Here is a 26,890-nt window from a genome sequence, read left to right on the forward strand (position 1 = left end):
TAACCCTGGCCTCTCCTCTTAGGCAGACTTACTCAGCAGCAGTTCCTCAATTCCACGTTTAAAGGAACTATGATTTATTTTCAGCGCCCACTGAAGCATATTATCCATGGTGATAGAGGGGGCTAGTAAAACTGTTTTTCCACTCAGGTATTAAAGAGTGGCCATTATGTGAGAGTGACTATGACCAGAGTTAATCTGATAATAAATTCTCTTGGGAAGGAGGGTGTCATTAACACATGAAACCTAGAAAAGTTTACCACTCTATCTTGTGCTGCAGGGGGAGGACCCAGAAATACCAGGCACCCTCTTGAGATGGCCCAGGCGAGGCGATGGGCAGAATGCTAGATTCAGGGTTGGCTACAGGTAGTGCCGCCAGAGCATTCCAAGCCCTGCTGAGTAATTACACAATTCAAAAAAAGCTGATATTTACTCTCCCTGCCCCCAACCCTCACCCTTACACACACACACACACACACACACACACACACACACACGCACACACACAATGGGCAGGGGCTTTACAGGTTCATTTCAATTAACCTTTGAGCCAGGTGGTGTGATTCATTCCATTTTACTGATGGGAACCAATGCTTTAGGGAATTAAATATCTTGCCCAGATACACACAGCTAATAAGGGCAGAGCCCACTGATGAAGCTTTGGGGCCTAACCACTGTGCTTCCACCTTTGCTAGGGTTTCATGGAATCACACTGAGGGGTTAGCACTATTCAACTCCATTCCTCAAACATTTGGTGGACATGTTTACTCAAGGAATAAGGAGTTAATAGAAGCAGTATTAACTTTTTAGGAGAGAGAACAAGCACAAAAACAGTTGACGTGCCCCCTCCCGAATTACTTAGTATTTTTCATGCATGAAGTTGATAGGGGGGTACAATCTCATAGCTTCATCCTAGAATAGAGCAGGATATTTCTTCTCGAATGCCATGGTCCCAGGAGCTGCCCTTGGTTGGTCATTGGAGTGGCTTGTAATTTGGGCTTTCCCTTAAAGCCTGGAGAAACTGGTAGGGTAGGGTAGAAAGCACCCCAGCCTTTCTGGGTGAAGCAGCTTTGGCTGTGAATCCTGGCTTTGCCGCTTACTTGTTTGACTTTGGACAAGTTAGCGCGTCTTCTTGAGCCTCATTTTTCCCCTTCAGTAAAATTCAGATAAAAAAAACAGGACTTCTCTGGTGGCACAGTGGTTGAGAATCTGCCTGCCAATGTAGGGGACACGGGTTCGAGCCCTGGTCCGGGAAGATTCCACATGTCGCAGAGCAACTAAGCCTGTGCGCCACAACTACTGAAGCCCGCGCACCTAGAGCCTGTGCTCCACAACGAAAGAAAGCCCGTGCACAGCAACGAAGACCCAACGCAGCCAAAAAACAAATTAATTAATTTTTTAAAATACCTTTGATCAACATTATAATATAGAAACAGACTTTTTTTTTTTTCCGCACTGTGCAGCTTGCAGGATCTTTGTTCCCCATCCAGGGATTGAACCTGGGCCACCACAGTGAAAGCACCAAGTCCTAACCACTGGACCACCAGGGAATTCCCAAGACTGCTTATTTCTATTATATTGCCAGAATATGAATTATACTCATATTGCCACCTATGGACAGAAAATGTGTTACCTGTTTTTATCAAGACCCAGATGAGTCAGAACACAAAAAGCAGAGATGAACTTTTTTGCCATCTCCAGGACCTTCATGCTAACATTCACTTACTCTTGATTATTATTTCAGGCTCATTCACACATACCTAGCACGGATCATTGGCCACAGGCTCACACACCTTTAACTTGATTACCTTTTGCCTCATGTATCTCATTAAAACTTTGCTGCTTAATCAAGGATCTGCATGCATATTATTAATGTTAGAATTCATGGTTCCATGACTTTGAAAGTTTCAGACATTCTGGGTGAACGTGTTATATACTTTCTCCTGCCTTCATGCCTTTGCACCGGCTGTTTTCTTGGCCACTTATGGCAACCAGTTTATACTCTTCCTGATCCCTCCTTGGCCTTCAATACCCAGCTCAGTTGACACCTCTTCCAGGCAGCCCCCCTTTGTATTCCCACAATATCTTGTCCTTCTTGCAGAGCTCTTTCTTCCTGTACTGGAATGGCCTGTTTACCTGTTTATCTCTCCTATTCAGCTGTAAGCACTTTGAGAGTAGAGAGCCTCTTTTGTCCACTGTGGCATCCTTGGTGCCCAGCACTGCATCTGATGTATTATCAGCCCTTCCATAAGTGCCGGTTGGATTCAGGCTCCCAGTGGGAGAGAAAGGAAGTAATAAAGCCGGTGATAAATGCCATCACGGAAATATCAGTGGGCTGCTGTGAGAGAGTTAATGGAGAGGACAGTAACACAATCTCTAATAATAGGGTAGTAATAGAGTACACTTCACAACACCTTTAAAGCTCTTTCACACACGTTATCTAATTTGATCCTCATAAAAGCCTGGAGATAGGTATATTGCAGTGGATGCAGGCAGGAGTTTTTAGTGGTTATAGGATATGCCTGAAGTCATGAAGCTAGTAAATGGCTGGATTCCAACCATACCTTAAAAGCCCGTCCGTTTACTCATGCCCTGTCTTCCTGCTCTGTGGTCTACAGCACACCTCACCGTGGTTTTCTTGATCCGGCCATGCCTTTCCCCAAGGGAATGCATTTCATTACTGTATTTCTAGATAATGAATTGTCTTTGAGGAAATGATAACCACAGCAGAAAGCAAATCACGCTTTTATCCGCATCTGAGAATGTGGTTGGTAACGTGACATGTGGGTGTTCTCTGAGATCCCAGCGACATGCCACGTGTGGTTCCTTCTGTTTTCAGGCCCCAGAAGCACATCCCGGGAAGAAAAATGCGTTGTGGACCCCTGTGCCGATTCCTGTGGCTTTGGCCCTATCTGTCCTACATTGAAGCTGTGCCCATCCGAAAAGTCCAGGATGACACCAAAACCCTCATCAAGACGATTGTCACCAGGATCAATGACATATCACACACGGTAGGGAGGGCCTGGGAGACGAGGTAGAACTGTGGCTGGCCCGTGGGGAAACCGGACCTCAGAGGTTGGCTGAGGCTGTGCAGCCTCGCGCAAGGGGCCTGGCGGCCTTGACGCCTCCCTACCGCATGGACAGCTGCCTCTGCTCTCCTGCTCCCCTTGCCTCCCACCTCCTCACTCCCCTTCCTCCCAGACTGGAATCCTAGTGCCCAGGACCAGAGCATAACGGTCCGGTGTCCCCTTGGCAGGTGACCAGAGCCCCAGCAGCACCCTCTCTGGGCCTCCAACACATCTCTAGAACGTTCTAATCATTAGGCATTCTTCCTGGCTGGTAGCTGAACTCTGACCCTGCGAAGCTTCTCCTCATTACTGCTGGTCCTGCCTGTCAAGCCCTTTCACATACAACCCTCTACGTATTTGCAAACGGCTATCAATGTCCCCTGGGTCTTTTCTCTGGGGTCCACAAGCCTATACCTTCAGCCACTTCCCAGATGAGGCCGGTATTTAGAGTTAGGAAGGCTACGTGTGAATCCTCACCCTTCTCTTCTGTATCCGTAAAATCTTAAGCTAGTTAAGCTCCTCAATGTCTTTAAACCCTGGTTTCCTCATCTAGATAATAGGACTATCTTCATAGTCTTCACAAGGTCGTTTCAAGATTAAATTAGATAAAGCAAGTGACCTCCCCTCCCCCCCCCTCCCGCGCGCGCGCGCGCGCGCGCGCACACACACACACACACACACACACACACACACACACACACACACACACACACACACCCCTGCAGAACCAGAACAGAGCATGCCCTCTTCAAAGGTTTTCAGACGTGGCTTTTGATAGCCCCCTGCCTTAAAAGCCAACTTGTTCACCTGCGTGGAGCAATCTGGAGACTTCCACATCTCCTGGCCACTCTGGACTTCTAACAGGAGCCTTGGGCAGCCAGGGAGCCGTTAGGTGGCCGGAAGCAGGGACAGCTCAGAACTAGATAGCGTCTTGAGCATTTCATAGGGAAAAACGCTTAAGTCTCCTTGCTTTCAAAATAGTCATTCAACAAGCTGCACATGATAGACCCAGAGTGTTCCGACCGGTGTGGTGCAGGAAGTGAGTGCCGTGGGCAGCGGGGGAGGGGGAGAGCCCCTCCTGGTAACCAGAGTTATTGGAGTGGAGGAGTGAGACGGGGCCTTGATCCCTAAGGGGGTGAGACTTCGTGGAGAACCTGTCTGGGAGGAAGGAGTCCGCTGGGGGTGGAAGGGTTGGGGAGGGGCCTGTATGGAGGACCTCAATGCCTGGGGAAGAGACTTAGTAAGTAAGAAATAGGGAATCATGGCTGGTTCTATAGCAGAGGCATCTGGAAGAGGAAACGGCCTGCTAAAGCTGGTCTGGAAGTGGAGGGCAGGGTGGTTTGGGAAGGGCAGGAAGACAGAAGCCCAGGAGACCAGCTTGGAGGCTTGGCAGCCACGTGGGCACAAGAAATAAGGGCCTAGGCAGGATGGTGTGGAAGGGGGAAAGGAGGCACCTCCACGCTCGCGGGAAGGGCCAGGGGCTTTGCGGAGCTGACTTCTCTCCCCCTGAGCTCTTGCTCTCCCCTTCCTCCTGCATAGCAGTCCGTCTCCTCCAAACAGAGGGTCACTGGTTTGGACTTCATCCCTGGGCTCCTCCCTGTCCTGAGTTTGTCCAAGATGGACCAGACATTGGCGATCTACCAACAGATCCTCACCAGTCTGCCTTCCAGAAATGTGATCCAAATATCTAATGACCTGGAGAACCTCCGGGACCTTCTCCACCTGCTGGCCTCCTCCAAGAGCTGCCCCTTGCCCCAGGCCAGAGCCCTGGAGACCTTGGAGAGCCTGGGCGGCGTCCTGGAAGCCTCCCTCTACTCCACGGAGGTGGTGGCCCTGAGCAGGCTGCAGGGGTCTCTGCAGGACATGCTGCGGCAGCTGGACCTCAGCCCTGGGTGCTGAAGCCTTGAAAGCCTCTCTTCCCAAAGCTGAGGGAAGAAACCTGAGCTTCCAGGTGTCTGCAGGAGAAGAGAGCCTGTGTGGACATCCTTTATGCAGGCCTGCGGGTCATCTCTCTGTCACTCCTCTAAGCCACTCTTCTTCCAAAGGCAGAAAACTCCAAGGCAGGAAACCAGAGATATAAATACATGGATCCATGCCCACCGGGAAGGAGGCCCATCCAGCAAACAGTGGACTAGATCTGGGATTTTCACAGAAGTCTTCCTCCCTGTTCCATCTCCCTCTCACTGCATGCTTCACCGTGGCCCCGGGGTGATTTCAGACCCTTTGGACGATCAAGCAAAGTTTCCCTCTGAAAATCCGGGGAGCATCGTAAAGGCTACAGGCACACACAGCTGGATACTCCCACGCAACACAAGTCGGAAGCATTTATTTATTTATTATGCATTTTATTCTGGATGGAATTGAAGCAAAACACCAGCTTTTCCAGGCTCTTTGGGGTCAGCCAGGGCTCGGGATGCTGCTGGGGTGCTGTTTCCAATCCCATCGATGGGCCTGACCAAGGCAAACCCATTTTGACTGACTTGAGGGCCCTCAAGTTAGTTTTCTAGAGACTGGCTTTGTTTCTACTGTGATTGACTTTTTTTTATTTTTTATTTTTTTATTTTTTTAGGCTGTGTTGGGTCTTCGTTGCTGCGCGTGGGCTTTCTCTAGTTGTGGCGAGAGAGGGCTACTCTTCGTTGCAGTGCGCAGGCTTCTCATTGCGGTGGCTTCTCTTGTTGCGGAGCACGGGCTCTAGAGCGCAGGCTCAGTAGTTGTGGCGCACGGGCTTAGTTGCTCCACGGCAAGTGGGATCTTCCCAGACCAGGGCTTGAACCCGTGTCCCCCGCATTGGCAGGTGGATTCTTAACCACTGCACCACCAGGGAAGTCCTACTGTGACTGACTTTAAATTACAGTGTTTGCAATGTCATTGCCCTGAATGGATCTCGAAGTGCCAGGTTATTTTTAAAAAGAAGAAGATGAATTTTGTCAAGTGTAACATATAGCCATGTGCAGCGGGAGGTAGGGAACGTGTTGGTGGGAGGGGGAAGAATCCAGAATGTATTTTCTGAATAACATTTGTGTGATGGGCTCTCTGGGTGGGGTGAGGTCATTTTCTCATCTTCGTGGTTTTCATGAAGAGGAGATGACTCCTTCAGTAGGGTTGTGGTGTTTTGCCAGCCGCCCAGGGTCGGAGTGGTGAGGGGGCTGAAGCTGGAGATTGTTGGGGCAGTGGTGGGCTCTGGCCTTCTCTGACTGCTAGAGAGTGGTCTTGCTCATCAGAGAGTGAGGACCCCACATTGGAGACAGTGATCCCCAGAGCAGGGGTCCTTGGTGTGGCCCTTTGAATGGTCTGGGTTGATCCCACACTGGGTTTATAACATGGTAGTGTCCCTCTTTGGGATTTGCATGCTCACCCAAAGCAAGTCCATGTTTCCCATCCATTTGGGAAGGATTTTTATTCCAGTGGGAGGGTGAAATCTATAGGGGGTCTGTGGGCTTTAGCAGATGGTCTCAAGACCTGGGTCAACACTGGGTCAGTGAGTCCCAGGACCCCAGGACCAGCCTCCAGCAGCGCCCTTCTCGCTAGAGGTCATGTCCAGTAGAACAAACAAGGAGGCTTGTGTTTCCCACCATCCTGTCACTGTGATGCAGTCATCACATTACAGGAGGTGGATCTGTCCAAGGAAATTGGAATCTAAGCAACCAATTTTAAGACTGAGCACCTACTTATGCTCAACCCCAACTGGTGCCATGGGCTGAGAACCTCACCAAATAAATATTAAAATCCAGTCCTACCCTCAGGGACCTTGCATTCCAGATGGTAAAAGCCCACTCACCAGCATGCAAAGGCTGTCGTTTCACCATGGCAACTGAGCAGCTGAGCCACAGTGAGGTCCTCAGCAGGTGGGAAATGCTGAGCTGAGGAGGGCAGTGCCTGGGACCCACAGGCTAATCCTGTTTGCACTCGGTAGCCTTTTTACTTTTCAGGGCACGTCAGCATCTATTACTGTGATGCCACATCCCTTTGAAGCAGGATAGCTGAGAATTTAAAAGTAAGAAAATACCTAAGACCATAATAGCAGACAGGTGGCAGGACCAGGACTAGAACCCAGGTCCTCTGACCCCCGAGAGTGTCCCTTGATCCAGGTAACGGTCTCTGGAGATACGAACAGGGTTGGGCAGGGAGAACTGGCGTGCTTGCTGGAAGAGAGGAGTTCCGAGGCCGATTTTGCGGGAGACGAGGGAAGTGAATTGCCTGGAGGAAGGAGGCTGTTTTGTTGAAGCTTTGGCGCTGAGACACCAAGGTGACGGGATAAGTAGCCAGTTACAAAGTAAGGCAGAGAATGGGAAGATGGGAGGGAAAGGGTCATGTTGAAGAGGGCTTCAGGGGCAAAGATGTTTGCTATTGAAAGAGTCAAAAGTTCTAGAGTGAGACTCATGTGACGGACAGAGTCAGACCTGCTCTGGAAAATAAGTCCTGATAATCACAGCCACCCAGTCAGGCCGGGATGTTTTAAGCCTTTTGCTCACAAAACCTGGCACTAGGGCTCATTCCCAGAGTGTGAAGCTTCCAAAATGTAAATGATTGTGTTTTTCTGTAACGTAAAACAAATTTTTTGTTCCAAAAAGTCCAAATAAATTTCCTTGGCCCCTTGGTCTCTGTTTGCTGTCGCCTGTCTTGGAGGGGCTTCGGAAGGGCTGCTTGTGTGTGACAGGGCACCGCCTGGCTGGCCCCGTCCATGCCTGGGGTCAGCTCTGCCCCGGCTTGGCCATAGCCGGCCGCCAGTTATTCAGGCTAAAGGATTCCCCAAAAGCTCAGAGCACATTCTGCACCAGAGTCTACAAATCAGCCTTGAGAAAAACCAAGCACCACATTATTTAAAAAACAAAAACTAAAAAAGAACAACCACAACAAAACCACAAACAAAAAACATGCAACCCAATAACAGACCAGGTGCACAGACTCACAAAGACAGGACTTTTCTGGTCGAGGGCACAGAGCACAGCCACTCACCTCTGTGGTGCAGTTTGGACCTGAGAGTTTCAACCCAAGCCCCAGAGAGGACCCAGGGGGCTGGCCCACCGAAGGTAGTCACTTCCATGGGTGATTTCAAGGGCCCCCTTCCCCCTCCCCCCAAATTGCTCATGGCTCTGGAGAGTTTAATGAGATAATGACCTAGCAGTGTCTGGCTTAGAGTAGATTTAAGTGAATCTCCTTCTTGTCACATCACAATTAGCAGCAGGCTTTAAATGTCAGTGATCTGGGACCAGGGAGCAAGCAGGTGCAAATTCATCTCCAGTGAAGAGGACAGCTGCCCAGCCTTTCCTGGGTGGGGAGGGGCAGGGAGATCAAGCTCCTGACAGAGGGTAGACTGCAGAAGGGGGGCAGTCAGATGTGACTGGAGCAGCCTAATTGGGTCACTTGGCAGCTTTGGGGGGAAGTGTCTGGCCTCTTCAGGCCAGAAACCCAAGGCAAACCAACTTAAATAGAAAAGAGAGAATTTTTTGGCCCATGATTCTGAGAAGTCCAGGCCACGGTCCATCTCTTACAACACTTTCCTCTCAGTCGTCCCCAGGGACCTGGAAGGTGCTGGTGCCATGATCCACCCCAGTCCCTGCCCGCCTGAGGTGCGGAACAGGGGCTGGGACTGTCTGAGCCCTCTCATCTCTGAGCAGACACAGCCTGAGAAGCCCCCGCCCACCTCCACCTGCCGGCTCGGGAAAGCAGCCCCCAGTAGCAGGGTCTCGGGCAGAGATGCCATTCGCTCCTCTGTGAGGTGACTCCCAGGGTCAGAGTGGAAGGGTGTGTTTTTCAAGCTGTACTTCCAGATCCTTTCCCTCCTCAGGCATTCTATCATACTCCCCTGAGGCAGCAGCTCACATCTGCCAAGCAGCTGGCAGAGTCTTGGGGCAGCATCTGGTCATGTTCAACCTCCAAAGACAAGACTTCGGCTGAGTCTAGTGAGAAAAACCTCAGATCAACCCAGGAGGATGTTCCTGAAGACCGCATCCCAGCAGCTTTCTGCACGACAGCACACAACCAAAATATTACACCCTATTTTTCCAAAAGGAATTTAGAGCAATTAATTGCAGGCTTTTAACAGCAGGATCTGACTCTGGTGATGCCTGACCACACAAATCCACCTGGGTTAAGTTCACCAGTGGGGTGCTTAACCATTAAGGTTAAGGTTAAGATTAAGCAACTTAACCTCTCTTAGCCTCAGTTAATTAGCTGTACAATGAGAGTATAATAGCACTGTCCGCATAGGTTTTTTTAGAAGATTAGGTGGTAAAATGGTTGGGAAGCTATAAACCAGGGACTGATACACAAAAAGCACTCGATAAATTATGTTGTCGTTATTAGTATTAATGAGTCAGAGAAGCAAAAGGAATGAGGACTGATGTAGCAGACGTGTTTGATGCCCTCGGCCCACCTCTGAGTTCAGTGCAGCTGAGCCCTACACAACACTCCTGCATCCCTCCACGTTGAAGCCTTAGGGAGCGCTCTCAGCCCACACGGGTCAGCCCAAAAGTGAGGGAGACAGAAGACCCCAGAGAAGCAAGTCCCAACCAGTGGAGGTGGGGGCCAGCCTCCCACCCTCCACAGAGGCAGTTCTGAGGTGTCTTCTACCCAGATTTAGCCCCAGGTGCCCACACCAGTCACCACATCACTAAAGCGCTCTCGGTGGCTTTTCCTCCTTCCGCGTCTCACTCTCCCCGCTCCTCATTCTTGCCTCCCCAGGTCACCTCCCAAATCTACCTCCTGCACCAGAACCCTTGTCTCAGGTCCTGCTTTTGGAGGAACTCCAAGGAAGACAACTGCAGAGCAAATAGAGTGGATTTGGATGCTGGGAGAACTGTGAAGCAAGGTTCCAGAGAGGTGCAGGAACCACACATCCACACTCAGAGAACCCTGGGCCATCCCAGGGGACGAGGCTAAGAGAGGGGTCCTCAGGAAGAAGGGAATCCACTTCAGGAAAGCTTGACTTGGGAAAGAGGTCAAGGACAGGAAGGGGATTCTACTAAGATGGAAGAATTATAAGACAGGAAAGAAGGAAGGAGGGAGGGAGGGAGGGAAGGAAGGAAGGAAGGAAAGATGGAGGGAAGGAAGGAAAAGAATGAGGGAGGGAGGCAGAGAGGGGGAAAGGGGGCAGGAAGGAAAAAGGAGATGAATGAAAAGAGGAGAAATAAGGAATTCCCTGGCGGTCCAGTTGTTAGGGCTCTGTGCTTCCACCAGAGGGGCCATTGATTCGATCCCTAGTCAGGGAACTAAGATTCCACATGCCGAGCTGGGTGGCCAAAAAAAAAAAAGAGGAGAAATATATATAAGGTTAAACATCACCTGTCTTAGTGAGTCCGGGATACTATAACTAAATACCATAGTCTGGGTGGCTTAAAAATAACAGAAATTTATTTCTCACAGTTCTGGAGGCTGGAAGTCCAAGATCAAGGTGCCAACAGATTTTGTTGTTGTGGACAAAATTTGTTTGTTTGGTGAGGACCCACTTTCTGGTTCATAGACCTTATCTTTCACTGTGTCCTCACATGGCAGAAGGGGCTAGGGGGTTCTCTGGGGTCTCTTTTATAAGGGCACTGATCCCATTTATGAGGGCTCCACCATCATGACCTAATCACCTGCCAAAGGCCCCAGCTTTTAACACCATCACATTGGTTGTTAGGATTTAACATATGAATTTGGGGGGAACACAAACATTCAATCTATGGCATCACCTTACGATAACTGAGTGGAGGAAAGTTGAGGCCAAATCAAAGGAATCTGAATTATTGAATATTTTCTGCATAAAAAGTCTTTTTACAAAAATGGGACCTAATGTTGGCATTTCGTCCTTTCACTGAACCCCCACAGCCTCTGTTTGCTCCTGTGCACTAGCTCACAGGGAATCATTTTCGCACAGGTTTCACTGCCATATCCCTCCTGCTCTGGGCCGTGAGCCTCTGCGGGCGGGTCACCCCGCTCGTTGCCTGGCTATAGTGTCTGGCACGATGCAGGCGCTCCGTTCTTACTTAGTGACCAAAGGAATTGAGACTCTTGTATAACAAGTCCACTACTTACATGTAAACCAATTCTGCAAAACACCTGAAAACAGTCCTGGCCGTTAAAGGTTAAACTTCTTATCAGAATCCTGCTCACGCTTAATTTGCTCAGCAAACTTCTTTTTGAGTTCAAAGATATAGATCCAAACCAACTGTGAAAGACAGCCTTGAAGCAATGACAGAAATTTGAATATGGCTTCTGTTTTAGATTATGACAAGGAATTACTGTTAATTTTCTTGGCTTTGATTATGGCATGGTGATTATTTTTAAAAGCTTTCTTATTCATTAGAGAGTCAAACTGAAGTAGTTTAGGGTGAAATACAATGATATCTGGGATTTATTTTAAAATACTTCAGGAAGAAATATATTCTTTTATATATTATATGTATGTATACATATATATGTGTGCATATATATATATATATATATACATATATATATGAAGTTAAATTAAAAAGATCAGCAAAATGTTGACCATTGTTAAAGCTGGGTGGTGAGTACCTAAGCGTTCATTATACCAGGCCCTCTACTTTGAGATAAAATTTCCAGAATAAATATTTTGGGGGAAGGGTCACTCAGCTCAGCCCCTCCACTGTCTGGGCATCTGCATTCTTGGAAAGAAGGAGGTGGTGGAGGGAGGACGGAGAGTCAGGGTGCGATGTGGAGCCGAGCTGCATTTAACTTCACACTTGATGTCACTGCCTGGCAGATGTCCCAGGGTCTGGGGTGGGGGGCGGTAGACTGTCAGAGTGGGTGTGAAACACCGAACTAAAACAGACATTTTGCAAATCAAACAAGGAGAAAGTGGTAAGAGCCAGCTGAAGATGCTGGGAAGGCAAGTCCTGATGCTGGTTAAAAAAAAAAAAAAAAAAAAAAAAGCAAAAGAGTGGAAATCAGGGCCGAGAGCTCTGCCTCATCCCTGCTGGGCCCCAGGGTGACCCGTGGAAGCCATGGACCTTCCCTTCCCCTTCCCAAGGGAAATCGAGGTGCTCCCTCCATGCAGTTTCTCCTCCATATTAAACATACTGTATATAGAGAGAAGCCCTCAGCTCGTTTGTGAAGGAAAATGGGATTCTTGTCTCTTTTTCCCACTTAAGTTATCGTTTAAAGAAAAAAGATACTTCATGCCTACCTTCAAAACCCTGTCCCTGGGACTCCGGATCAGGCCGCAGCCAGGGCCAGGCTCATCCCTTTTCCTTCAGCCCCCTCCCTGTGCAGGGGCACTCTTCACCCCAGCACATCCCACATACCCACACCCTCCATATGAGCTTCAGGAGGTTCAAGGAGTGCAGAACTGGGCAGGCTGAGAGACCTGTTTGGAAGGTACATGAGGCTTCCTTCCCCCATTGGGCCAAAGCCAGGCCCTGGGCACTGAGTGCTGCTGAACCTCGGACAGGGCCTTCGGGTCTCAGGCCAGCATTTCATCCCGGGCAGATGTCCCCCAGAAATATCACAGGTCAGGAAACCAAGCCTGAAGTTGCCCGGACTGCCCCACCCTTTCTTGGCCATAAGTCCTGAGGAAATGCCAACCCTCACAGCTTCACCTTTTCTGTTCATAAAATGCGTGTGTTTATCTGAGGGAGAACCAGCAGGTGCAGCACTGGTCATAGGAAGCAGAGCCTCCCCCCCACAGTTGGGAGAGAGTCACGGAAAGGGAACCTCTCCTCCCTTCCTCACATGGGCTCGGACCTGGCGTCTGACACAAAACCTGGAACTGGTCTTCACAACCCGGTAATTATTTGGAGATCATGGACACAGCCCAGGAAACCCCCTCCATTCTTGAGGAAGGAGGGATCGATGACCTTCCTACCCTTGGGGAGCGTGGCAGGGTGTTCATTATTTATCCCATGTATTGGATGATGCAACCAAGGCTCAGAGGTCTCACAAGACTTGCCCAAAGGCTCCCATCTGAGGATTAGAACCTGGGCCTTCAGACTTGCAACACCCAGGCTGCATGTACATACAGCATTCCCCCCTTAGCCGCAGTTTCCCGAGGTTTCAGTTACTTTCAGTCAACTGGGGTCTGAAAATACTACATGGAAAATTCCAGAAATAAACAATTCATGAGTTTCAAATTGCTCACCATTCTGAGTAGTGGGATGAAATCTCTCGCCCAGGATGTGAATCATCCCCTCTGTCCAGTGTATCCCACCGATTACTTAGTAGCCATCTCAGTTATCAGATCCACTGTCTCAGTATCACCGTGCTTGTGTTCAAGTAACCCTTGTTTTACTTAATAATGGCCCCAAATCACAAGAGTAGTGATGCTGGTAATTCAGATATGCCAAAGAGAAGCCATACGGTGCCTTCAGGTGAAAAGGTGAAAGTTCTCGACTTAATAAGGAAAAGAAAAAAATCGTACGCTGAGGTTGCTAAGATCCACAGGAAGAACGAATCTTCTACCCATGAAATCGTGAAGAAGGAAAAAGAAACTTGTTATAGTTTTGCTGGCATACCTCAAACTGCAAAAGTTACGGCCACAGTGAGTGGTCACCGCTTAGATAAGATGGAAAAGACATTAAATTTGTACAATAAGATATTTTGATGGTGAGAGAGACCACATTCACATAACTTTTATTACACTATATTGTTAAAATTGTTTTATTTTCTTATAATCATTGTTGTTAATCTATTACTGTGCCTAATTTACAAATTAAATTTTGCCATAGGTATGTATGTACAGGAAAAAGCATAGTGTATACAGGGTCCTGTACCATCTGTGGTTCCTGTGGGCTGTGGAACGTCTTCCCCTCACCCTGCCTTGCCTTGCCTTTCCTGTGCAGTTAAACCAGTGCTCAAACCATGTCAACAGGAATCATTCTCTATCTCCCAGCTCTACTTTCTTCAACATTGGCATCATTCTTAGATGGTAGCAAAGGCGACCACAAAAACTCCAGGCTTCTACCTTCCAGCTTGGCAACCACTCAGGAAAGAGAACATCTCCTTCCTAATTGTTCTAACAAAAGTCCCAGGACTGACTCTCCTGGGACCTGGCTTGGCTCACATGCCTATTGCTGAGCTAATCACTGTGTCCAGGAGGATGCAGTATTCTGATTGGTCGAATTTGAATCATTCCAGAAACTGGGGAAGAAGGCAATCTTACTTGGAATGAGAATGGGGAAGGGGTAGTCTCCCCCCAAAAAAGAGGGTTCTAGTACCAAAAAGAGAGACAGGAATGGACTTTAGGAAGACAGAAAGAATAGCTGATCTCCTCCAGGAATGCTCTGAGCAGCTCTGTCCTGGCTCCTCTGATTCCTGACAGCTTTCCAGAGCATTATTCCAGTTAGGGTTTCTTTCTGAGAAAGGGAAGAGAAGAAACTCACTTTGACCCCTTACTTTTTTGTACAAAGATTTAAAACCAGCTCCGACTGCCTCTTAACTTCAACTACACAGCATCAAATTAAAAAATAGCCTTTGACCCTGGACTTAGAAAAGGGTGGAATGATTGTCCTGGGTGCTAAGAACTTCTCCTGATAAGAATGGGAGACATTTTGTTATTGGTTATACTGGACTGGGCCTTGATATGAAGTCATCCAAGTTGTCATTGCTCTTATTTGGGTTATTTTATTGGTCTCTCTGCTTTGTCTGGGGTCATGCTTTTCCACTGGGGAAATTGCTTCCTTTTTCCCTCCCTTATAATGGAATACCTGCTGCTGACACTTTATATTGTAAGGCATGGTGGTTCTGGGCACGTTACCATAAGCATGATGATCTTAATGACCCCTTACAGGAGGATAGCACCTTGACATCTAGAAAAGACTTTCACACCCATTATTACATTTGATCCCCACAATAACCAGGGCAAAGGGGTATAGTATTACACTCATTTTCTTTAGATACAGAAATAGACTCAGAGAGGTTAAGTGACTGGCTGAAGGTCACAGAGCTACGTTGCCTTGGGCAGCAGGAAAATATGGGCAGGAATAAGCAGGCCTTCATTCAAGGGTTCATTTATTTAACAAGATTAGACTTTATTGCTGCAGAGTTAATCAGAGCTAACTCCCCAGTGGAATTAGTTTGCAGTACGCAAACCGCAGGAGCTCAGAAGGACCAAAGTACAAACACTGGGCCATGGTGCCCCCAGCAGCAATGACTAGAGTCCTGCCCAGCATGTCGGCACTTGGGGGTCACCCACAAGCAGGTTCAGCCCTGCTGTGGAACTCCTCCTCCCCTATCCAGCTCCTTCTCTCCTCACAGGGGCTGGTAGCTGGTCCAGGGATGGGACTGGGGCTTTGGTCACAGAGAGGGAGGGGACAAGTCTAGCCAGGCCTGGAGTGCTGGGGAAGTCTCAGGTTGAGTGGAAACTCCAGCCTGATATGCTGGAGGCTTCCAATCCAAGACCTCTCTTCTCCCGCACCCACCTCGCTGCCTTTTCCCCAGTGCCCCTCCTCCTCGCTGACAAGCCCCATCAGAGAGACAGCTGGCGGCCCTCCTTGGCCTCCTCACAACTCACAGATTCTGCTCATCACCAAAGAAAGGAAGGGGGCAAGGTGGCCAGAAGAGACAGTGCCTCCTGGCATGGGAGGAAGAGCCTCTGGGGAACTGGGGACCCCCCCCCCATTCTTTTGTCCTACCCCTAGAAACCTCCAGGGATCCTCTCACCCAGGCCCTCTGCCTGCGTCCTGAGCAAAGCACAGGTGGCTGAGGTAAATGGCGCCCCCTGCAGAAGTGGGCCCTGACCCCGCCCTTCCAGCCCTGTCCCTGGGACTCATTGTCAAAGTCCTGGGCCGGCTGGCAGGAGAGGAAGTGACCTGGCCTCAGAAGCATCCGGGAAACCCACTCTTTGTTGGCCCCGGACCTCACAGTGGGGCATAGTAGATCAGAGAGCTTTCCCAGTGTTGTTTGAGGTGAACAGGACAGGGCTTTTCAAAGTCTGCGCGGGCCAGAAGAGAAAGGATCCAGTCAGCTCACCCTGCCCTCCCCGGCTTGAGCGAAGGTTTCCCTGGGCCATCAAGTTGCATGCTGCTGGGAGGTTTCTATTCTAGAAGGTTCGCCAAGTGTCAGAGAAAAACAGTGGATGCCAGAAACTCATCCATGTGAAAGGATTTGGTTTCCCCCATAGGAGAAAAATCCAATCACACCTTCTCCCAGTTGGAATATCTGCAATTACCTCCCCCCCAGTAAGTGGGAAAAGAATGTCAGGATTAATCAAATGACATCACTCTGGGAACCCAGTGCATCCCAGCACCAATCCTTTTGAAAGGCCCCATATGGGAAGATAAATTCAATTTGTCTTGTCTAGGGGAAAAATGAGTTTTAAATACGTTGAATCAAAAGTGATATCTTATACACCAGACATTAGCGATCCAGAACAAACGCCCTGGGAGAAAAATTACCCTGAAAATTGCAAGTAGTCAGGTTGCCGAAGAACTGGGAATTTATGCTACAGTCCAAGCATGGAAAGTCCACTCGGGACACCCTCATGTCCTGGGCTGGGCCCTGGAAGACTGGGTGCCTCAGACAGAGCCCTGGTTCCCAAGGGCCGGCCTGGGCAGCTTCCCTCAGGGACACCTCCCGCCCACCTCCCAGAGACCTGCAGCCTCAATGTCTTCCAGCTGGGCTGGGATGCCATGGCCTGAAGAACCCTAGAGAGCCAGCCTGGCCAGAGCAAGGTGGTGAGGGAAGGCTGGGGAGAGAGAGAAAATGTCCAGCTTCCACTGTTTTCCCAAGCCTAGTGGACACTGATGCTATTAAAAATCTAGTTTACAAACCCTGGAGGGTACTGGTTGTTCTCTTCCAAGACAAGCTGGTGGAGTAGAAAGCTCCAGTCAGGAGATCTGGGTTCTAATCCTGGCTCTGCCAATAGCTGGCTAGTGCAAGTCTCTTCTGCTTTCTAATCCTTAATTGATAAAACAAAGAGCTTGGTTTAAATGATATCCAGGATCTCTTTCAATTCCCTAAGATATTTTTCTTTCTTTTTGTTCTCCTTTTAAGAGTGTAGAGCATGGTGAGTATGAGCAGTCTTTCAAATCAGTCTGCTTGGCTCTGAATCCCAACTCTGCTGCTTTTTAACTGTGTGACCTTGCGCAAGTAACTAAACCTCTCTGTGCTTCTATCTTCTCTTCTGTAAAATGAGGATAACAGTAGCCATCTCATAACTTGTGAAAGGATAAGGTGAATTTACATGTGCAAAAGGCTTTTCGTAGCTCCTAGCACACAGCTATTATTTACTGAGCAACTACTGTATGCCAGGCTCTGTACTAGGCATTGTAGATGCAGAAATGAGCCAGAGAGACATGGTCCCTGCCCGCCAGGATGTTACTGTCTCCTATCAAATGCTGTCACAGGAAGCCCCTCTGTCACAGGCACCCGTGTGTATCCCTAAGGATGGGGTGATTCCTGGCATTCTGCCTTTGGCGTGGGGTTGGGCATGGAGCAAGCCCCCCTATTGGTCCCCAAAGCACACATCAGCTATCTGATCTCTCAACTTTTCCCTTCCCTGCTTCTTTGTTGCTTTTGCACTCCTGATTCCATTTGAAGTCTAACTTCAAAGATAATAGAAATAAATAAAAACTGCAAGAGGGGACTTCCCTGGTGGCACAGCGGTGAAGAATCCGCCTGCCAATGCAGGAGACACAGGTTTGAGCCCTGGTCCGGGAAGATCCCACACACTGCAGAGCAACTAAGCTCGTGTGCCACAACTACTGAGCCTGCGCTCCAGAGCCCGCGAGCCACAACTACTGAGCCTGTGTGCCACAACTACTGAAGCCTGCGTGCCTAGAGCCCATGCTCCGCAGCAAGAGAAGCCACCACAATGAGATGTCCACGCACCGCAACGAAGAGTAGCCCCTGCTCGCCCCAACTAGAGAAAGCCTGCGCACAGCAACGAAGACCCAACGCAGCCAAAAAGAAACAAATAAAAAATAAATTTATTACAAAAATAAAAATCTGCAAGAGAATTTCCTCCTCCTCCCCTACCCCTTTCTCTCTCTAATTTTCCTCTTGTTCATGTTGCATCACTTGGTCTCACAGCCTCGCTCCACTTGCCCCATTTGGGGAGCTTCGAGATTCCTTGGTGACTTCCTGCCCTCCTAAGAACACACTCTGGCCTCGCTCTTCCTAGAACCGGACACGGCCATAATCTCCTTGGTTAGTGAGGCCACTAGCTGAGGGAACATCCGGCTTTGTTTTCCCAGGGGACGGGGGTGGAGGCTGGAGAAAATGCTCTGCTCCTGCACAGTCAGCAGGGCGGGTAATAGGGATCAATCTGGGCACTGTCAAATGCAGATGTGTCCCCAGCCCAGGAGGGAGGACGAGCAGCTGCTGTCTCAGGGCCCAGCTGCGGCCCACAGGCGGGCCCAGGGAGAGGGCGGCGCGGGCCCAGGGAGAGGGCGGCGCTGGCCCAGAACGGGCGGCCTCAAGGGGTTCTGTGCAGCATCCTGGAGGTCTGGAGCTCCCTGCCCAGCCCTGCCTGGCCAGGAGGACTGCTTGATGGATGCCTTTAATAGACATGTTGGGGAGCTGACAGGCCAAGCGTTTATGCCCAAATGCACACTGGCTGTTTAAGGAATTCCCAAATCCCTCGCTGGAGCCTAGCTTATGAAAAACATTTCTAGAGGAATCCTATGGCCTCTCTTGCCACTATGCTCATCCTTGGGCTGCCAGGGGGTGGGAGGGTTGGGGGAGAAGTGTGAAGGGCAGCCCTTTGGCCAATGCTGGCAGGTTCTGGGTCAGACCAATCAAATTATGGCAAATGAGGAGCTGGGGTACAGAAAGTTGTTTGGCAAAGATTTCCTGAGTGCCTACTATGTGCCACGCAATGTACAGGCTCAGGAGAAACAAGAGCAAATAATAGCAAATAGAGGAGCTCGTACTCCAGCTGGGCAGACAGCTGCACAGAGGACAGAAGAGACTGCCAAAGTTGTGAGAAACACACGAAGGTGATCTTTGGGGTCCCGGTGTCCCTGCCATACCTCCCCCACTCCCTCACTTCTACAGGTGCCAGAATCCTTTTACAAGTAATAGTGACCAATGAAGTGTTCTTTCCAGCGTGATTTGTTTAGAGAGGAAATTCTCAAAACCCCCAAACCCTCCAGCAGTAAATAGAGTTAGGGGCCTATAACAGCAAAGTTTTAGGAATCTTGACAGATCTGGGGAGGGGAGGAATTTGGGGGTGGCCCTCAATAAACCACATGCTGGCCTGAGTCAGGATATTTGGGGTCTGGTTCGTGGCGCCCTGTCACTTTAGCTGGGTGAGCTGGGGCAAGTCACAGCAGCTCTCCAGCCTGCCTCTCTGGTTTTCTGTGCTGTTTAGATGAAAGAAAGAGGAAAGCACAGAACCTGGGGCACCACCGGCGAGTTCCACCTGTGAACTTCCTGCCCTCACCCCATAGCGGTGATGCACCCCATCCTCACATAGCCAGGTGTGTGTGTGCTGCTGAGTTTTATGCGGATTACTGTTCATGTTTCTTTATATGTAAATAGTTGTTGAAATAATCCAATATTCAATGAGGATAAACAGCAGAGAAAGGGCCTTTATGCTGAAGTGTGTGTGGAGGGGGGATGTCTGTGACAGCCACATTTTATAATCCTGTGTCGAGCGTCTAAAAAGGCAGCTTCAGGGCTATCTAACACTGGCTAGACGGGAACCAGATTGCCCTGGACCTGGGCTGGGGACGCCGTGGTTGCCAATCCTTTAAGCTGATTTAACCCTGATTTTTGCCCAGTGCCTAGCGGCTGCCCAGCAAACGCTGGCCCACCCTCCTCTCCCAGACACGCCATGCTGGGTCCCGGCCAGGCCTCGCGCCCTCTCCCGGCTTCCACCGCCAGGCGGCGTTTGGCCAGGGAGGCCAGGTCTGGTCCTGCACGCCCAGGTCTTGGGATCGCGAACTTCTCCACCGCCTCTGCCGCCTGCCTGTGCCCCGCCCAGAAGCCGCTCCGCCGCGGGACAGAGGCCGTGGGTTCCAGCTCTGCCTGTGGACTCCCGAACTCCGCTGAAAGGGGCAGGCCGGAATCGAGGTCTGCGCTCCTAGAGAGCAGTGCAGCCATGGGGAGGGTTAACAAGGGCACCCCCCCCACCTGGGATGCCAGGTGCTGGATTCTAATCCTGATGCTAGGTGGCCCTGGGCAAGCGTGTTCACTTCTCTGGGCCTCAGCTTCCTCATCTGAAAAACCCACATGCTGGACTCCATTTTTTAGGTCTGTTCTAGATTAATTATTCTATGATTCCACCCATAAACGTATCAGGTGGGAGGTGAGGCCCTTCTACAGCCCCAGCCAAATCATCCAGCAGCCACAATCATTTGCATCTGAGCCAACACACCAATATAACACGTTTGGAAAACAGTTTTATTCCTTGTGCCAACTTAGGTCTGCGGGTAGTGGCCATCCGGAGTTCTGTGTTGAGAAGGAATCTGAAGCCTTATCTGGGTCCAACAGGAAACAGGATGGTTCAGGGTTAAAAGGCAGCCACCTTTACCAGTTGTGTGATTTGGGCAAGTTACTCAGTCTCTCCCAGCCCAGGGGATGGTAATGTGCCTGCCTCCCGGGTTGGTTGTGATGATGAATGAGATAATGCATGTAAAACTGCTCGCGCGGGGTCTGGTGCATCATTAACGCTCCGCTAGGAAGAGCCAGGGCTGCCTGTGGTGGGCGTGGAAGGGTCGGGGGAGCCTGACAGCACAGGGGTGCTTTACCGGCCACATTATCTTTTTCCCCTCTTCCCAGGGCTGATTTCTGGCTGATCAGGGGCGCCTTTTCTCTCAGAGGGCGATTAGGAATCCCACAGTGTGAGTGAGAGTGGAGTCGGAGGAGACAGCCCACCCCCAAATCCTCATGAAACCTTTGAGTTGCTCCTTTCCTTTCCCTTTTGTCCTGGACGGGATTTATTTCCAGAAACGCCTTTGTGACCCCGCCCCCTGCTCTTCAGGGAGCCCACCCTGTGCCCCTTTCTCGGGCCGAAGCGGGGAGCCGGGTCTCAGTCGCCCCTCCTCCGACCCGGTCCCGGAGGGTCTCAGGCTTGCCTGCGGTAGGGGTCTTCCTCCTAGATTCCTGCCCCCGGCCTTGGGAGGCACGGGGACGGCCAGGTTTACTGCGCACCCCGGGCAGGGGCTCAAAACGCGCTGCCGCTGGCCCCGCTGGCGCCCAGCCGCGTGCGCAACTTGCTGGGTCTCGGGAGAGAATTCCACTCGATCAGCAAATTTCCTTTTATTGCTGGTTTTGTCTACTGGCTTTTCCCCAGTTTCTCTTTTTCCTTCTTCCCTTGAGTCAGCAATGCTTAGCCCAGCGACGCAGATGGGGCAAAGAGGAAGCGACGGGCCCGGGGCGCCCCCAGGTCCCTTTGCCGCGTGCCCCAGGCCAGCCTGGCGCTGCGGCGACCCGCGCTTCTGTCCCGTTTTTCCGCTCACACAACTGAACTCTGCCCCGCCGCCCGGGGCTGGTGCAAGGGCACTGGCCGGGGAGGGAAGGCGCCGGTCACCTGTGGTCTCGTGGGTGCCCCGCCTGCCGGCCGGCCTGCCTGCTCTACAGCTCCCTTCTCTGAAGCTCTTTCCCAGTTCTTTAGACTTGGATGACTTCGGACCCTTTAACACAATGCTTTATATTTAATGCACTTTGTTCTCAGTGAAACTCTAAGTCCTATTATCCCACACTGTTCCTGTCAGCAGCCAAACTGAGCAATAGTAATATAATCATAATGGGAGTATAGCAAACCAGTAATTTTTCATCTGAGCTTTAAGATCTGAAGGGACATTTGAAAGGATCCCTCACAAAAATATGGGGTTGGCCAAAAAAGTTCGTTCGGGTTTGCTCTGTAACTGCTTACAAAAACCCGAATGAACTTTTTGGCCAACCCAATATTACCCTACACTCAGGGCTGAAAGTCTATCAGTAAATGTATTTAGTATAAGTATGCCCCATGCAATATTTGGGACATATTCATACTAAAAATGTATCTGTTGTTTATCTGGGGTATACTTACACTAAAAAATGATCCACTGTTTATCTGAAATTCAAATTTAACTGGGTGCCCTGGTTTTTTATTTGCTATATTTGGTATATAATCCTAGCCCCATGGGCCCTGAACTGATGCTGTAGAAGGACTTCACCTACCAAGAAATCCCCACTCCAGGCACAACCACAAAACCCCTAGCTGTGGGGGAGCCCCCCCCCACCAGGTGGCCTTTGTTTCTCCCCCATTTTACTGAGTGCGCTCACCCAGGATGGCTTCTTCCTCCTCCTCCAATGCTGCAGCCTCTTCCTAGGCTCACAAAACCCCAGCCTACCCGTGCCCAGGTGAGCAACTTGCCCCCCAGCAGGCAATCCAGGATGCTGCAAAGGCCAGGGGTAGGGGGCTCTGCTGAGTAAGCCAATCCCGCCAGCTGGGACTTACGCAGCCCGGGCTTCTTCCAAAGGCCCCTGCCAGAGACAAGGGGGTCCGCCCCCCCCTCATAGCAACATTGGGTGGGGATGCTAGAGAGCAGTGAAAAGGACTTGGAGTCTAGAGACTTTGATTCCACCCCAGCTGAATACTGCTCCCAGCGTTCTCAGACAACTCCAGACATTTGGAGCCTCCATTGCCTTGTCTGCAACAGGGCTAATAATACCTAGCTCACCCCACTGGAGTGAGAGTGAGAGGATGTAAAAGCCTCAAGAATGAATAATGGGGGCTTCCCTGGTGGCGCAGTGGTTGAGAATCTGCCTGCCAATGCAGGGGACACGGGTTCGAGCCCTGGTCTGGGAGGATCCCACATGCCGCGGAGCAACTGGACCCGTGAGCCACAACTACTGAGCCTGCGCATCTGGAGCCTGTGCTCCGCAACAAGAGAGGCCACGACAGTGAGAGGCCCGCTGAGAGGCCCGCGCACCGCAATGAAGAGTGGCCCCCACTCGCTGCAACTAGAGAAAGCCCTCGCACAGAAACGAAGACCCAACACAGCCAAATAAATTAATTAAATAAATTTAAAGAGCCAACATGTTTCTTTAAAAAAAAACAAAAAAAAACAAAAAAACTGGTAGAGTATTAGCTAATACTTAAGCTAATACTTAAAAAGCTAACAGCTTCTATTGTTAAAAAAAAAAAAAAAAAAAGAATGAATAATGGACCAAACGTGCAGATCTTCAACATTCCTGCTCCCTCACTCCCACCTTCCAATTCAGGCACTGCTTGGGCAGCATTTAAACCTTTTTTTTTTTTTAATTTATTTTTGGGTCTTCATTGCTGCACGTGGCCTTTCTCTAGTTGCGGAGAGCAAGGGCTACACTTTGTTGGGGTGCATGGGCTTCTCATTATGGTGGCTTCTCTTGTTGCGGAGCACAGGCTCTAGGTGTGCAGGTTTCAGTAGTTGTGGCACTTGGGCTCAGTAGTTGTGGCACAAGGGGTTAGTTGCTCCGCAGCATGTGAGATCTTCCCGGACCAAGGCTTGAAGCTGTGTGCCCTGCATTGGCAGGCGGATTCTTAACCACTGTGCCACCAGGGAAGTCCCAGCATTTACACCTTTTTAAGAAATATCTCCCAGTGATTATTTGACAGAGCCCTAAATGACAGTGATCAAGGTCCAAATGGGCCACAGAACTGAACCTTCTGGAAACAAGGCCCCCAGCACTTTTTTTTTGGCTGTGTTTGGTCTTCGTTGCTGCACACAGGCTTTCTCTAGTTGTGGCGAGCGGGGGCTACTCTTTGTTGCGGTGCCCGGGGTTCTCACTGCGGTAGCTTCTCTTGTGGAGCACGGGCTCTAGGCACGCGGGGCTTCAGTCGTTGTGGCTCGCGTGCTCTAGAGCGCAGGCTCAGTAGTTGTGGCGCACGGGCTTAGTTGCTCCGCGACATGTGGGATCTTCCCAGACCAGGGTTCAAACCCGTGTCCCCTGCATTGGCATGCGATTCTTAACCACTGCACCACCAGGGAAGCCCCCAGGTCCCCAGCTTTGCTTTCTGACCTATTGCTGACTCGGAGGACTGATGCCCAGCCTGTAGGGGAGCTCTTGGCGTTGACGCATCCTGCAAACCTCCCCAAGGTGACAGCTGCCTTTTTGGCAGAGGACCAGGGAGTCCTTAGCCCAGCCTCTAGGATTCCATCCTCTCCTCCTTGGGCCCCAGCACGGCTCTTGGGGCAGAGCTCCCTCATGGGGCACAGCCCCCTCCTGGGGCACAGCCATGAGGCCCCACGGTGCCAGCATGGACAGGAAGGGCAGAAACTGTGCGATATGCCAGGCTCTGGGGAGACCCTCATCCTGGCTCTGCAGAAACACAGCGGGAGTCGGGGTGCTCTGAGCTGCAAACCCCAAAGCTGAGACCTGTCTGTCTCCATTAACTCATTCAGCAGACACATCTTGGCCACTTCCTTCTCCCCCAGCACTGTGGATGGGGAGGCAAAGACAAACACAGGAGCTTAGAGCCTGGTCCCTCATGCTTTGTCTCTCCTGAAAGTCTCTCCACAAAACTTCCACCACAGCTCTGGGCTGGCAGCTTTCCCTCCTAATGTGCCAGGTTCTCTGAGATACAGGGTCTTGTCCAAAGCCCTTCCCTGCACACCCCTAATTCCATCCAGCTGTCAGAGAGGAGAGAGACAGGGAAAGAATAAGCGGCTGCACAGTGAGGCTGACTTACCAGCGGACTCTGACAAAGGCCCAGGAGACCTGGATTGACTTTTTACATGTAGCATATGTCTATTGCAGGCTTTTATGTGCTGAGCCCTAGGGATACAGGCATAAACAGGACAACGGGTCCTTGCCCTGATGGAGCTTATGGTCTAGCAGGAGAACGAATTAGATAAGTCATAACAATCTAATAATAAATTAGGTAATAATAACAATATAGGTCATAACAATGAGATAAATAATAACAGTGTGATGAGGGTTAGGCTGAGAGAAGTGAAATTGCTGTGGCATAAAGCAAGGGTCTCAGCCAAACCTAGGGGTCAGGGGTCTGGGTCAGAAAAGGGCTCCACAAAGAAGAGGAGAGTGAGACCTGAAGGCTGAGCAGGGGCTCTCCAGGTAGAGAAGGAGACAGAGTAACAGTGTTTTTGAAATTCCCAGGGCAAGAGAGAGGCTCTGGAACCTTGGAAATGTTATGCTTGTATGATTCCATTTATATAAAATGTTCAGAATTGACAAATCCATGGGGAAAGAAGGTATATTCGTGGTTGCGGGTGAGGGGGTTATAAAGAGACTGCTAACGGATTCACGTTTCTTTCCGGGACGATAAAAATGTTGCAAAATTAGGGGACTTCCCTGGTGGCGCAGTGGTTAAGAATCCTCCTGCCAATGCAGGGGACACGGGTTCGAGCCCTGGTCTGGGAAGATGCCACATGCCATGGAGCAACTAAGCCCGTGCACCACAACTACTGAGCCGGTGCTCTAGAGCCCGCTAGCCACAACTACTGAGCCCGTGTGCCACAACTACTGAAGCCCGCGCGCCTAGAGCCCGTGCTCCTCAACAAGAGAAGCCACCACAATGAGAAGCCTGCGCACCGCAATGAAGAGTAGCCCCCACTCACCGCAACTAGAGAAAGCCCACGAGTAGCAACTAAGAACCAACGCAGACATAAATAAATAGATAGATACATACAGAGATAGGTAAATAAATAAATAAGAAAAAAATGTTGAAAAATTAAATAGTGAGGATGATTGCACACCCTTGTGAATACAGGTTTCCCCCAACATCCAAAAGTAAAGTGTTCCTATGAAACATTTTGTTAGCCAAATGGCGTAAAGCAAAGATGCAATTGCCTTAGGACACATCCAGCTAACAGATGCACAAAATACATCAAGATAAAGCACAGATGCTCACAGACACCATGTAAAGCTATGGCGGCTCGATGCTGAGTGCAGTTCCCAGGGAAGGAGCTTGGCGGGGCCACTCTCACTGCTCAGGGTGCGCGCTGCCTCTATAACCACTTGCTGCAAAACAAACGCTGAATCCTGTTTTTGTTTTTCACCTCTTTTCGTCCACTTAGGATTGCTTTCCATTAGTGAAAATAGGTACTAATGTAGCTCTTTCATAAAGGTAAAGTGACTTAGAGCAAACTTTCAAAAAGCAGGAGATACTTATATACTAAAAGCCGCTGAATTTTACACTTTAAAATGGTGAATTCTATGGTATGTGAATGATTACATCTCAATTTTTTAAAGGGGAGACATCCTGAGGCCCACTGAGCAACTGAACGACGTTCAGCTCACATGGGACAAAAGTGAGGGTTGAGCCAGACCAGATCCTGCAGGACCCCCTTCAGATGGACTTGATCAGAGGGCTATGGAAACCAGCGGAAGGTTTGAAGCTAGAGAGTGACATGATCAGGCTGGCACTTTAGGAAGATGGTTCTGGCTGCAGTGTGGAGGGTGCATTGAACGGGGGCCAGGAGGACCAGTTAGGAGGTTGCTGCCATGGTCCAGAGGAGGACCTGACCCAGGAGGAGCGGGGAAGGAGAAAAGCAGGATTCAAGGGAGAGACAGGAAGCAGAACTGACAGAGCACGGGGATTGTAAAGGGAGGGATGAGAAGAGGAATGATTTGAGGGTGATGAGGCAGATGTCACTAAGGGTGAGGTGCCAGGGCAAGTGAGACTGGGGTCATTTATTGGGAAGGGGAAGCCTGGGGGAGGAGAGGCGGAGGAGCCCCGTTCCATCCACTTGGGGCAGGTGGAGTTTGAAGCACCTGCAGGACACTCGGAGGAGAGTATCTTAGACTGCGGAGGAGGTGGCCGGCTCTAGGAGACAGTGCTCAGGAGACAGCCTGGGCAGGCAGAAAGACCCAGAAGGCAGCAGCACGTGAGGTCGCTGAGGCCTTGGGAGTGAGGGAGCCACCCCAGGAGAGAGTGGGAGAGGTCAGGCGGAGCCCTTGGGAACCCCGGCACCTGAGCACAAGATGAGGAAGAGGCCCCTCCAGGAGCCTGA

General features: G+C 50.3%; 1 protein-coding gene across 1 annotated transcript; it reads left to right on the forward strand.

Annotated features, from left to right (window-relative positions):
* Positions 1–1,443: 1,443 nt before the first annotated feature.
* On the forward strand, positions 1,444–16,765 carry LEP (leptin). Its single transcript, XM_082399422.1, has 2 exons — positions 1,444–3,008; positions 4,605–16,765. Exons 1-2 carry the CDS (start codon positions 2,808–2,810, stop codon positions 4,962–4,964), a joined length of 561 nt encoding a protein of 186 aa, XP_082255548.1. The 5' UTR covers positions 1,444–2,807; the 3' UTR covers positions 4,965–16,765.
* Positions 16,766–26,890: the final 10,125 nt, after the last annotated feature.

This window comes from Balaenoptera borealis (genome assembly GCF_965194805.1).
Source record: "Balaenoptera borealis genome assembly, chromosome: 7".
Classification (NCBI taxonomy): domain Eukaryota; kingdom Metazoa; phylum Chordata; class Mammalia; order Artiodactyla; family Balaenopteridae; genus Balaenoptera; species Balaenoptera borealis.